General features: G+C 46.8%; 1 protein-coding gene across 4 annotated transcripts in view; it reads left to right on the plus strand.

Moving 5' to 3' along the window:
- LOC147684983 (mitogen-activated protein kinase kinase kinase 3-like) overlaps positions 1-13,389 on the plus strand; it is a 424,161-nt gene that overhangs the window by 375,890 nt on the left and 34,882 nt on the right. For all 4 annotated transcript variants that reach the window (XM_086940880.1, XM_086940882.1, XM_086940881.1 and 1 more), the window contains exon 14: positions 8,073-8,204. In XM_086940880.1, the coding sequence (XP_086797006.1) occupies positions 8,073-8,204 (132 nt within the window). The remainder of the gene's footprint in view (positions 1-8,072; positions 8,205-13,389) is intronic.

Raw genomic sequence — 13,389 nt, forward strand, 5'->3', positions numbered from 1 at the left:
TTCTCAGCAACAAATGGCACCTAAGAAAGTTTTGAAGTCATTTGATCCTCAGCTCTGTATGGTGACTTCCCATAATGTTATCGTGTTTACAGCAACAAGAGCAAGACAGGCATCTATGTTCAACAACTTTGGATGCCATGGCCCTGCCTACCTGATGTGCTGAACAGTGTTTAGTTTGTGCTGGTTGATCTGGCGATGCACGCTGGCACATATTTGGGGACTGTGACCTATTTTTCAGCATCAGGCTCAAAGCAGGAATAAGTTGGAAAAGGGAGAAAGAAGGAAGAAGAGAAGCCTAGGAAAACAGTGACAAAGATAGAAAGCAGGAATGAAATAGTGCCTCCCAGAATGACATAAGGAGACAGGGAGTGTGGGCTGAGGAAGAAAGAGTCCGGAAGTGACATAAAGAATAGGCAGCCTTGACTTTCGGTAACAAAAGCATTGGGCACTACCCAAGGTAAGAAACTTTGTGTCCTTTACTTTCTTTTTTTTTAATACAGTAATTAATCACTGGTGGAGGGATGCAAGCTAGGCCTATGTAGGGTGAATCCTTTGATCAGGAAGATCTCCTAAGGGTCCAAAATATGAGCATCTCATTCTCATGGAGCACCATGTTTTTCCACACACCGCAGACGCAGTGATATTTGACGCCAATTGTCAGGCAGTACTGGGAAACCGGTAGTGCTCCCATAAGGGATCAAGGTCTTCTTTCCAATCAGTAGCCTCACATTCCCCGACCAAGATTAAAAAAAAAATCTCTAATAGTATTTTCACTTTCTTTACCTTTTCTGTATTGCAGAGGACATTAGCAGGGCATTCCTCTGGCACGCTTGCAGCGATGAACTCCCTGTGGCACCCCCAGGAAATAATTATTTGCCGATGTCAGAAAAGCAGAATGAGCACAGCTACCCTACATGAAGGACATCTTCACCTGCACCCCGTGAAACACAGGATGGCCAGTCTGACATATCTCCAACCCCAACTCTCAGGGTCTTGTCACCAGGTCACCTGTAATTACATGGGAGCAAGCAACACTACTTACTGGTCACACCGGAATTGCAAGAGCGGTGGTAACTCTCCAGACCTTGTGTTTTTCCCCTGGAGACTCCACCTGTCAAAAGGAGTCCCCAGGTGGAATGAGGAATAACCAGGAGAATGGGGAACAGAAATGCTGAATACTCAGTAATTGCTCATTTCTCAGGGGATCCTCAGGGTCCCACTGGTAATCCCCATTTAACCCTATCCCCCTGGAGTTACAGATGTCTGGTATCGGTAACCATAATGATGGGGAGGGTTTTGAGGGGTGGAGTTATGGGTTCACTATGAGGTCCTCAGAGGGATCCTTCAAGCAAGGGAACAATACACCCTCCCTGCCTATGAACTCGATGAACCCTACAGCGACTGAAAGTTCAGAGGTAGGAGTAGGGTTTCCGCTGCGTCTGTGGCGTCATTATCCAACCACAGAGGAACTGAAAGCAGAACCCAAGGAATGTGTCTGACCATATGGATCTATTTTGAAATGTTACCAACAGCGGTTTCCCTTCCACGGATGGTTTTCAATGTCTGAGACAGAGCACATATACCCCTGTCTGTGGCCTAGTGATAGATAAAACAGAGCAACCGCATGTCGAAACACAAACGGATAACTTGAAACTTTCTTTTTTTTGTACAAAGGCCTTTATTAGGGGAAATCTCCTTTAAAAAGTACTAGGATTTGAAGGAACTAGAAATTTGCTACCTAAAATTCGAATTTGAAAGGTTTTGTGGCATAGTTGCAATCGCTAATTACCTAAAAAAAAAAGTCAGTCCATATCCTTTCTTTCCAAGAAGTGCAGTGTGACTGACACACGTAATACAGATTCTGGAATGAATGCCCCATTGCATAGATCTCGGTATGACAAGTAGCCCTAGCTCAGCCTTTTATCATACTGACATTAATAAGATGAGTTCCATAGATTTGGGACATAATAACACCTATCGTCATCACCTCAGTTCATAATTAGTCCTACATAAATATCACTGGTCATTGTTATTACTCGACCAGTTATGAGTCTGGGCGGTCGATAGGAAACTATACTTTTTAATCACTGTATTAATTATATTCATGAAGATCCTTGCTTTTTATACACATAAATCAATCAAAACAGTTAAACAATACTTCATAATGAACAGCGCATATGAATACAAAGCATGCAAAGTGATATGTGGTGTACTTGTGAAAGTGAGTTATATACAACAAGTGAGTGACAAGTAGGAAGGGAGAAGGTTCGGGGTGTTTTTTGGCTAAACACGTAGCAGGCCAGTTTCTATAGTGAGTTATAATATATTCAGCACGCCACTCCACTTGGCCTTGAGAACTGAATGTTTAAAAAACTGGTCCGTTGATGTTAATCACGTCGACGTATCGACCCTTCAACGCCTTACTTCAGGGTCTAGGGCGGGTCTTCTTCAGGACAATGGGTGTGGGGGTAATAAAAATGCGCCTGCTGTATATATATATGTCTAGGTAAGTCTAGATTTTCTACACCTAACTCCACATATATGTACCTACACTATATATATATATATATATATATATATATATATGTGGAGTTAGGTGTAGAAAATCTAGACTTACCTAGACATATATATATTTTTACAATAGTTTGTCCTCCATATTGTGTCACATCAATATTATTGTTTTGATATTTGGCTGCACATCTTTCTTTTGGGAGAGTAATGTGATGCAATGGTCGGTGAACGGGCCAGTGTGAAAGCCAGGCAAATGCTGCCTGTTATGTTAATGATAGCCATTTTTGATATGGAGTGAGGGATTGAGTTTCTGGAAAATAATTGTTACCAAAGGGACTAAGTTTAGGACCCTGCTTTGGTTTGCAGGTTTGGATTATGTGATTTTTCTCTGGTGTAAAACCTCTGTCAGTCAGATACGATCAACCCGGATTGAGGTGTGCGGCAAACTTTCTCTTGACCCCAGATGTCACTTTTTCTTGTTTCATCCTTCTAGGATTAGCAGAGGATGGAGGGATTTGATTTAATTCAATTCAGATGGGGAGGGTTGGCGTGAGCGCGTTCACATGCAAAGTCTCTGGTTGTGTGCTTGTTGGTGTCAAATGTGATTGGTTATCAAAAGTCTTCTGAGTGTTTTTTATTAAGGACAGGTAGATCTTGTTGGAGCCGGTCTTGGGAGGTTGGTGGCAGTTTGATGAATCTGATGTTAATAATTGATTGGTTTGCGTTGGCCGCTTTGTGTTTGCTTTGACTGTGGCATTTGGAATAGGATAGAATTAGTGGTCTTTTCAGTCCAGTGTAGCCTGCATGAGTGTGTGTAGTGGTGCAATAAATATAAGTTTGTTGGACTTAGTGACTGTGGGTTCAGGGAATTGTTGCTTGATGCCAAAGCTTTTGGATACGTTAAAGAAACAGTCTTTCATTGTTTTGTTGCTCCATCGCCTTCTGATATCAGTAGTCTTATCGCTTTGATAAGAGCAGCTCAGGAGTTTTTCCATCCTGTTGCTGGTGTTCCATTTATAGATGCAGCATTTGCTTTTTGAAATCCATGAAAATAGGAGTTAACGTAAAAAAAAAGTTTTGGTAGAAATAACCGTGCCAAGAGGAAAAGTAATCAGTCACATGATGTCATCATCACTGAAAGCAGCGCATCAGTGGCATTTATTTGTCAGATCTATGGAAGAAATTGTATGTCACTGCACTAATGAAAGTAAGTTGAAAAGGGATCGAATCAGGAACATCAGTCGAGGCACTGCTGGACTAGATCAGTGAAAGGTTTTCAGGATAACTGGCTTAATGAGTCCTATCTGGAGGCATGAAGCCTGATTAGCAACGAAAACTCATAAACCTACACCTGTATACACACACATACACCCATGCACAACTATTTATTTATGAGTTTTGGGAGTTCACCTACTTTCCTGGTATTACACCCAAAAAGCTGCTTTAGCTGCAATACTCCTGGGAATGTTATATGACATTTGCTGTTTCCACGATGCAGAGTTTTATGCACCATACAACTCTCATCAACACAACTTGCGTAGCATGGTTAATCACCCGTGAGGGTATCCAGGCGCTGATAATCATGCTGCGGAGGTGTGTCTTAGTCAAACAGCCAAGCCTTGAATCCCTTCCTGAATTCAATCAGAGAATGTGAGGTCCGGAGGTGAAGGGGAGGTCGTTCTAGGACTTGGCCGAGCGGTAGGAAAAAGAACGACCGCTGCTGTACCTTCGATGTATGCGTGGGGTGTGAGCGAGGTGAAAGGAAGCAAAGTGCAGGCGTCTGGAGGGTTGGTGGAAGTTGTCTGTGGTTGATGTATGCTTGTCCTTGGTTGTGCAGGGCTTTGTAAGTGTGGATCAGCAACTTGAAGTGGCATCTCTTCTGAATGGATAGCCAGTGAAGCTTCCTGATCTGGGGTGTGATGTGGGTGTGCTTGGGGAGGTCAAGGATAATTCTGGCTGCAGAGTTCTGTATGGTCTGTAGTCTCTTCATGAGGTTTGAGGCAATGCCTTCGTGGAGTGCGTTGCCCTATTCCAGCCGGCAGGTGACTCCAGCTTGGTTGACGATGTACCTGGTGTTGACTAGGAGCCATTTAATTTGAAGATCATGCGAAGCAAGCAGAGTGTGAGGAAGCAGGTGGAGGAGACTGTGTTGATCTGGGTTTTCATTATGAGCTCGCTGTCCAGTATGATGCCGAGGTTGTGGGGATGGTCTGTTGGCGTGGGTCAGGGTCCTACTCCAGAAAGGCCACAAGTAGTTGTCCCACGGGTGGAGTTGTTCCCGCAGATCAGTATTTCTGTTTTGTCAGTGTTGAGTTTCAGGCAGTTATCTTTCACCCAGTCTGTAATGTTCGCCATGCACCTGTGGAAGTTGTCCCTCATGGTGGAGGGTTCTTCTGACAGCGAGAGGATGAGCTGGGTGTCATGGACTTAGGATAAGCTGTTCAATCCTTGGGATCTGACGATGTTGGCCAAGGGTGTCATGTAGGCGTTGAACAGGATGGGGGTAAAGGTTGAGCCTTGTGGAAGCTACTGGTGATGCTCTTGTGCTTGAAGGTGAAGGGAAGAAGTAGGATTCTCTGGGTTCTTCAGGTGACGAAGGAGGCGATCCATCTGAAGGCATCTCCTTGAATTCCAATCTGGTGGAGCCTATTGATAAGGGTGAGGTAGGATGCTGTATGGAAAGCTGCTGAGAGGTCATGGAGGATCAAAGTTGCAGATTTTCCTCGGTCAAGGAGGGCTCTGATATCGTCTGTGGCCACGATGAGGGCAGTTTCGGTGCTGTGGTTTGTGTGGAATCCTGGTTGGAAGATGGCAGATAGATTGTTGTTCTCAGGGTGTTCCGCGAGTTGGTGGTTGATGACTTTTTTGAGGACCTTGGCGAAAAAGGGGAGCAGAGAGATGGAACAGTAGTTCTTAAGATCGCTGGGGTCAGCGGACGGTTTCTTGAGAAGGGATTTGAATTCAACATGTTTCCATTCATTGGGAGAGGTGGCAGTGGCGATGGACATGTTGAAAATGGTGGTGAGGTTGCTGCTGATCGGTTTGCTCCCTAGGTTGAAGTTGTAGTGGGTACAGGTGTCCGTGCATGCTCCTGAGTAGATAGAGTTCAAGATGGTGGTGGTGCATTGTGTGGTGAGCTGGTCCCAGATGGTTAAGGAGTTTGGGGTTAGTATTCATGGGAGAGATGTGGCTGAGAATGTTGACGGTGGTGGGTTGGGCATGAAGTTTCTGTAGATGTTGGAAATTTTGTCTTGAAAGAAGTCCACAAGGGTGTCACAGAGTTACCTGGGAGGAGATGATGATGTTTTCTGAGGCTGAGGGGCTGGACAACTCTCTGACAAATGTGGTTGGAACTGGCCTCGATGTGGTTGGTAAGTGTGCGTCTTTTTGTCCTTTTCAGGAGTTTGTGGTATGGTTGTGCATATTTTAAAGGTGGTTCTGTCTGCCTCAATTGTTAATGTTTAATAAAATCTTACTCCTAAGGGGCAGTTGGTATTTTTAAACACAGTTTGGATGTCACTGATACCAAAACATCTCTGGGGTGCAAAAGACAAATCCTCTTGGTGTACGACAGGCTCGATGATGAAGCTAACAGTTACTAGAACGTTAGTGCGATGACATGTCACTGAAAGAAAATAACTGTTCAGGATGTCACAAGAATTCATGTTTTGAGATCCTCCGATGTGATATTGTGTTTTCCCACTTATTTTGATTTTTGTTGTAACAGACTCCTGAAATCCCCTTCTATCACCTGGGCTCGCGAGAAATTTTTCAATGACGAGGCACCACAGTTCTTTCTTTTCTAGTCTAGGGTACAGCTGGTGCAGTCCCATCTTTGGTGGAGCCTGACTTTGCTGGGTCCAGGAAAAAGCAGGGCAATCCTTCGTCAGCCTTCTCTAAAGTACATTTGTAATTGGAGTTCTGGGTGTCAGGGGTGCCATTTTTATGCCCACTACAAGCCTCAGCAATGTGGCAACTAACTAGCCAATGGGCAACCAGGTCCCTTCCCGCCTGTGATGGCTTTCTGAAAAGTGGTGCATCTAGCTAGTCTAAAATGCACTATTCTGCCCCCTCCCAACATGGAAGAGCCCTTGTCCTGTGTGTGTGGAGCTCCCTAGCCCAACACAGAGGTGGAAGTAACTACCAGAGGGGCTACACTCCCCTTGAAAATCTGTTTTGGCAATGGTTTCCCCCTCTCTGCCAGACATGCCAGCCTGTCTTCTAAAGCTAATTAGCATCCCCTTCCATGACTGACCAGCATTTGCCCTTCAAAAGCCGGGTCACCTCTACTGCTTGCCTTTTGGGCTCACACCCACTCTGGCCTTCCTGCCAGAGGTCACATTCTTCTCTCAGCTGGTCCTTTGTTTGTCTTCCTGAGAGTCTATTCTCACCTCTTCCCGGAAGAACAACTAGCTGTCTCAAGGACAGCAGCTTATGTGCAACCGTAAACGGCTGCTGGAAACTTTGAGGAACAAAGTGGCAACTTTCTAAAGTTGTACAAAAGGAGGTGGTGATGGACGGAGCATCTGAATCAATCAAACACTTACACCCAGTCAAAAGATCTGGGTTTAATCCATCACCGTTCTTTAGCCCACTCTGCCACCCCAGTTCAGACATGGCTATATGCAAATCAGTCTGACCCTGTGCCTCATGGGAACAGTCCAGCCCGAACTGCCAAGCCATGTCTTCCCTGGACCGGAAACAAGCTTCCAAGGACCGGTTTCTGGCATTCCAACCGTCTTCAGCCCGGCTTGCTTGAATCCAGTGGCAAAGTGAGCAAGGGACTCACGTCTGAGCATACCCTGCCACACTTATGGCGGCCAAAAGCGATACAAAAGGGGGTGGTGACGGACGGAGCATCTGAATCAATCAAACACTCACGCCCAGTCAAAAGATCTGGGTTTAATCCATCACCGTTCTTTAGCCCACTCTGCCACCCCAGTTCAGACATGGCTGTATGCAAATCAGTCTGACCCTGTGCCTCATGGGAACAGTCCAGCCCGAACTGCCAAGCTTTTTGTACCGCTTCTGGTGAAACATGTGTTAACTGTAAACAACGTTGTGTAAAGTTAACACATATTTCACCAGAAGCCTGAATACTAATAAATGAACAGATACAACAGAAAATCGGAGTAAAGATTTACTTTTAACACATACATCTGGATTTTACCAACAATATTCCAGTGCCTTGGGGACAGTCCTATGAAACATAGCATTGCTACCTACCAGATAAGTGTGGTGATGACAATTTAGTGTTGGTGCCGAGCACCGAAACCACTGGCTCAAATTTAGCACTGCTCATAAATATGCATGGGTTTAGCTGGTTTCAATTTACTGTCCTAATTAAACCCTACATTTATAATTTAGTGGACAAAGTGTGCTAGACATTGATATAGTGATTCTAATTAATACTCTATCCAACCCCTTCTGTGGATTTAGGTTTGGAGTACTACAAACAAACGTGTCTGTGTGGTTGTAAGCAGAGAGGATTCTTACACATGTTTCTTAGGTTAGCATTTGCTTGCAGTCTGTTCACTGCTGTCTTTTTTGGTTGATTCCAGGAAGTAAATGCTTTAGAATGTGAGATCCAGCTGCTGAAGACGCTTCGCCACGAGAGGATAGTTCAGTACTATGGCTGCCTGCGGGACGTGTCAGAAAGGAAACTCTCCATCTTTGTCGAGTACATGCCTGGGGTAAGTTGGGAAGTGTGCTTGTGTTTACAAACCTGCCATTTGTATGTACTGCATAAATATTCTGCTTATTTCCTTGTGTCACCAGCATGTGGCATAACGTTGTGTCCATGCCCTCTGTCAGGTTTGTGAATGCTTGAGAGCATCACGTTCACAGTGACGTATCGTATCCTAGAAGAGCTTCATTGATATGCACCGACATTTTATTAAATAAAGGGACAAACTGTAAAGACAAGATGAAATCTATTTGAGTACCAACATTTACCTTCATTTTGCAAAGAATGCCCCAGTAAAATGGAGCAAGTTGGGATTTTTTAAAAGAGGGGCATGGCTCGCTCGCTAACCAACACCAACGAAAATGGACTTCCGTGATGATTGGGTGTTGTTTAACCTCTTGGCTGCTAATGACAAGGGTAACTCGTCATGCACTTTTCATTGATTTCAATGGAAATTAGAGGAGAATAGGTAAATGGCCTTAGCAGTAAAGGGGTTAAGAGAAAGGGAGACGAAGGAGGTTTTCCTCTTTCTGGCAGATTACGACGTTCCATCCCAAGCAATTATCTTCGTGTGTGGCAGCAAACAGCATTGTGGTTTTATATTTCACCCAAATGCATCGGAAATACAGAGGACTTTCCATGTCACATAATGTGAATATTGGTGCATTGTGGGTAATGTGGTCTTAATGCTGGGCCACTTGACCACTTGGGCTTCATTTTTAGGTCGAGGTACTATCCGGGTCGTCAGAACCGGAAGTAGCGAGCTCTTATGTTTCTTAGAGGGGCTCTTCATCCCGCCTCTAATTTTGGCTCTCTCCCATTGGCTGGCTTCCTAAATGAAGGCCAGCCGTTGGAGGAGAGAGCCATCACTCCAAATAGGCTCCGTCCTTTTCGGATTTGGATGTGTGTTCGGTGTTCTTCTTTCCACTTTTTAGCCACGCCCACCGAACACGCCCCCAAATCCGAAAAATTTGGAACCCTCCGTCGGCCATTATTTGGTTTCTCTTCCTATGAGGATGGTCTCGCTGTTCGTGGCTCCCGCTGTCCCCCCTCCCGCTCTCCATGTATTTTCGCTGTCCGTGTCTGTTTGTGCCTTCTTCCCCCTGTCTGTTTCCCGCCCCCCTCTCGCTCTCCGTGTATTTTCGCTGTCCGTGTCTGTTTGTGCCTTCTTCCCCCTGTCTGTTTCCCGCCCCCTCCCGCTCTCCGTGTATTTTCGCTGTCCGTGTCTGTTTGTGCCTTCTTCCCCCTGTCTGTTTCCCGCCCCCTCTCCCTCCGCAGCTCTTCTCCGTTCCGCTCCCCCCCGCAGCTCTCAACTGTCCCGCTGCTGCAGTGATCTGTAGGCACCCACACACGTCTCACTCAATGAGACTAGACCCTGGCATCGAGCACACCTCGTATTCCAGCAATGGGATGAGCGCACTAATCAGATGCACCGCAAATTCCGACCATTTGTGCTGCTTCTATCCCATTGCTAGCTAAGCCCAACACACAATTCTTCCGATGCACTCTAACTCTTCCTTACCACACCCAGGCCTTTCCAGTAATGAGATCGAGAGACAGCTCAGCCAACGCAGCTCAAGCTGGAAGGGGCCCTTACTATTCCAGCGAGGTCTGCCAATAACAGAGCTGCTCTGCTCGTCCCCCCTCCCTCCACAGCTCTCCTCTGTCCCGCTCCCCCACCCTCCCTCCGCAGCTCTCCTCTGTCCGGCTCCTCCCCTCCCTCTGCCCGCAGCTCTCCTCCGTCCCCCTCCCTCCGCCCGCAGCTCTCCTCTTTCCGGCTCCCCCCCCCCCCCTCCCTCCGCCCTCAGCTCTTCTCTGTCCCGCTCTGGAGAGGGGTCGTTGGGTGACGATGTGCCGCTGTCCCTGGCTTACCCCCCAGCCTCACACTCGCTCTTTTCATGTTGTATCTGCTGTATTTTGCTTTGTCATGTTGAGGGTCTGTGGGGCCCTAGGTACCTCCAGATGTCCCCTGTCAGGTGACAGTTACTAAACCTGCTCAGGTCACCATATGCTGGTAGCTGCAGTCCTTTATGCATAGGGAAATAATGGGTCGAGTGACACTACAAGTACCAGCATGCAACGCGAACAAAGATGTCCTGTCTGTCAGAAGTTCCCGTTTCGAAACATTCCAGTCTGGGAGCACTGGGGTTATGGGTGATACAAGAGGTGACTAGAAGGACAGACTGAAAAGCAGGCTATAAAGATTGTGTGGCCTGGCATACATTTAAAGACCATCACTCTAAATGTGGCGTAATTACATAGTGGTAGATGTCTCTGAATGAAAGACTTAGCCCCTCCTGTTTCCAAAGCCTTTTATTTCAATTATTCCAATAAAATGGATCAACATTTGAAGACTTAAGACCGGACCAACCCTGCCTGACGTGCTTGACGCAGTGCACCCTGGGGTTTGTAGTTCACCGTGTAATACTCCAGGCAGGTAAACGCCTTAGAAGTGAGACCGCACAGCTGGAAAGGGTGGGAGCTGAGACATTCTAAACCACCAGACCTGTAGGGTGGAATCTCGTCAAAGATTGGCTCCGGCTTTCATCACCGTGAGGTCATCAAAAGCAGCACTTTTATTTGCGTCAGTCGTGTTCTGAAACCCAGATATGTTCATGTCTGTTTCCTCCTGTTCTGAGGCCAGCAGTGCACGGGGCGAGGTTCAAGCAGCAGGACGTGCTGGCACCGTGTACGTCATGGGAGGATGGACACGGCTTCCTTTAACGTAACATGTGTATTTTGTAAATCGCACGCTCATTCAGAAGGGTATCTTGACGCTGATTAACAGATGTTTTATTGTTACCCAACTCGATGGTACTCATTTCATCGGCCTCCGAAGGATGAAAGGCTGAGTGGACCCACCGGGATTGAACCCACGCCCCTCCAGTGGACGCATTAGTCTCTCTGAGCCACCAGGCCCGGCTCCCATAGGTGCGGCAGGTGCAGTGGCACCGGGGCCCAGAGGCAAACCCTGGTTATTGTTGCATTTCACGATACAACCAGCGGCCGGGGCGCTTCCTTGCTCTGGGGCGCCGGACACACTGGCATTGCCCCTGCTTGGAACGGGCCTCCTTCGTACCACCTCGGCTGTCCGGCCCTGGAGTCCTCGCCTCGAGGATTCTGTCCACTTCTTGGCGCACGAGCCGAGCTAGATCTGATATGCAGTAGTGACAAAGTCGTATGCCCACTATCACAAGATGCGGCCTAGTCTGGGCGCTGGGATTTCAGAGCGGGTTTATCGGCCTCAAACTCTGCCGCTGAAGTCCCTCCAGGGTGTGGGGTTCAGGGTCAGACGGCGGGGCCTCTGTTTACACGCCGCTTTCACTGCCTTCCGGACGCCCTGCACACCCCCAGAGGCCGTGCAGGGGATACTAGGACGGTACACGCTCACAGACGATGCCCTCGGGTACAGCCTGGCATGCGGACTGATGGCAATATCTTCATTTTACTGCTTTTGTTGCAGAAAAGTGTGTGTGGGGGAGGGGGCTGATATTTTGGAATAGGGCAGCTCTCTCAGCTTCTGTGGATGCCTGCTCTGCCCTTCTGTGCCAACAACGAACCCCCAACGCCCTTCAGATGACCTCTGACCCCATCAGTACCCAGAGTACACAGGGCGGTCTAGCTTGTACCCAGTTACCTGATAATTCCTGGAAGGTTTGTTGGCTGTAATATGGCTCGGCAGACTGCTGTTACCGAACAAAACAAGGGGTTTGAGACACTTTCTTAACGGGGATGACGTTGTTGCTGTGAATTAGTGTTTTTTCTAAACATAAAAATGGCGAGATCGAAAATGTGGACTTATTTATGTGAGTGGATTATTAAGCGCCAAAAACCATGAGCAGGTACCTTCGTGGCGCCAAGACAAGGAGAAGAGGATAAGTAAGGATAGGCAAGGGTGGAGGTGGGGGTCTGTGACAGCCTGTTTCTAGATCGCTTCAGGTGGGCGGGGGCCTGATGCCTGCCTATTTCTAGATCGCTTCAGTTGGCCTATGGAGGGTGTGTGTGCTTCAGCTGGCCTTTGGGGGCGGGGGTCAGCTTGGTTCTAGATCGCTTCAGGTGGCGGGGGCCTGGTTCTAGATCGCTTCAGGTGGCCTATGGAGGGTGTGTGTGGGCTGCCTGGTTCTTTCACTCATTCATCCATCCACCCTTCACCCAGCCTTCCATCCTTTCACTCTTCCATTCCTCCGAACACCCTTTCACTCATCCTTTCATTCACCCATCCATTCTTTCACTTGTCAATAAATCCCGCCTTTCATCCATACATCCTCCATTTCATTCATCCATCGACTCTCTCACTCATCCATTCTTACAGCCATTCTTTCACTCATCTATCTTTACACTAATCCTTTTAATCATCCATCCATCGATACTTTCAATCATCCACCCTTTCACTCAGTCCATCCATCAACCCATTCATTCTATCCATCAATCCATCTATCTGTCCATCTGCCGCTTCACTCATCCATCAATCCTTCAACACATCCATTCTTACGTTCTTCCTCCCACCCTTCCATGCAGTCCATCCAGCCACCCTTTTACTCACCCAACAATTCCATCACAGTGAGTACAGAGTACAGAGTAGTGAGTGCCGAGTAGTGAGTGCCGAGTGCAGATTGCCGAGTGCAGAGTGCAGAGTAGTGAGTGCAGAGTGCAGAGTAGTGAGTGCAGAGTGCAGAGTAGTGAGTGCAGAGTGCAGAGTAGTGAGTGCAGAGTAGTGAGTGCTGTTGAGTGCAGAGTGCTGTGTGCTGTTGAGTGCATAGTGCTGTGTATTGGCAATGTAAATGACAATGCCATTTATTTATGATTTAAAGAAAAAAAAAGAAATGTCATGAGCAATGCCAATAGCTCTACCTTTAATGTTGTTTGCAAATACATATGGTGTAGTTTCATTGTCCCACTATTTTCACCCTTTAAATATATATATATATATATATATATATATATATATATATATATATATATATATATATATATATATATATATATATTTGTTTACGTACAGAGAAATTAGGGGCCTTATTTACAGTTAGGCAGACGGGATTTGCTCCTTCACGGTGACAGGGTAAATTACTTTGTCATCCTGACAGACCACCTGCTTGTCGAATTTAGAGGTGTCCGCCACCACAGGGCACATCTCTTGCATTAGCAGGAACTGCTGCCACGCCGGTACCTGTCAATGCACTGAAAATGTG

This window comes from Lissotriton vulgaris, chromosome 10, assembly GCF_964263255.1.
Source record: "Lissotriton vulgaris chromosome 10, aLisVul1.2, whole genome shotgun sequence".
Classification (NCBI taxonomy): domain Eukaryota; kingdom Metazoa; phylum Chordata; class Amphibia; order Caudata; family Salamandridae; genus Lissotriton; species Lissotriton vulgaris.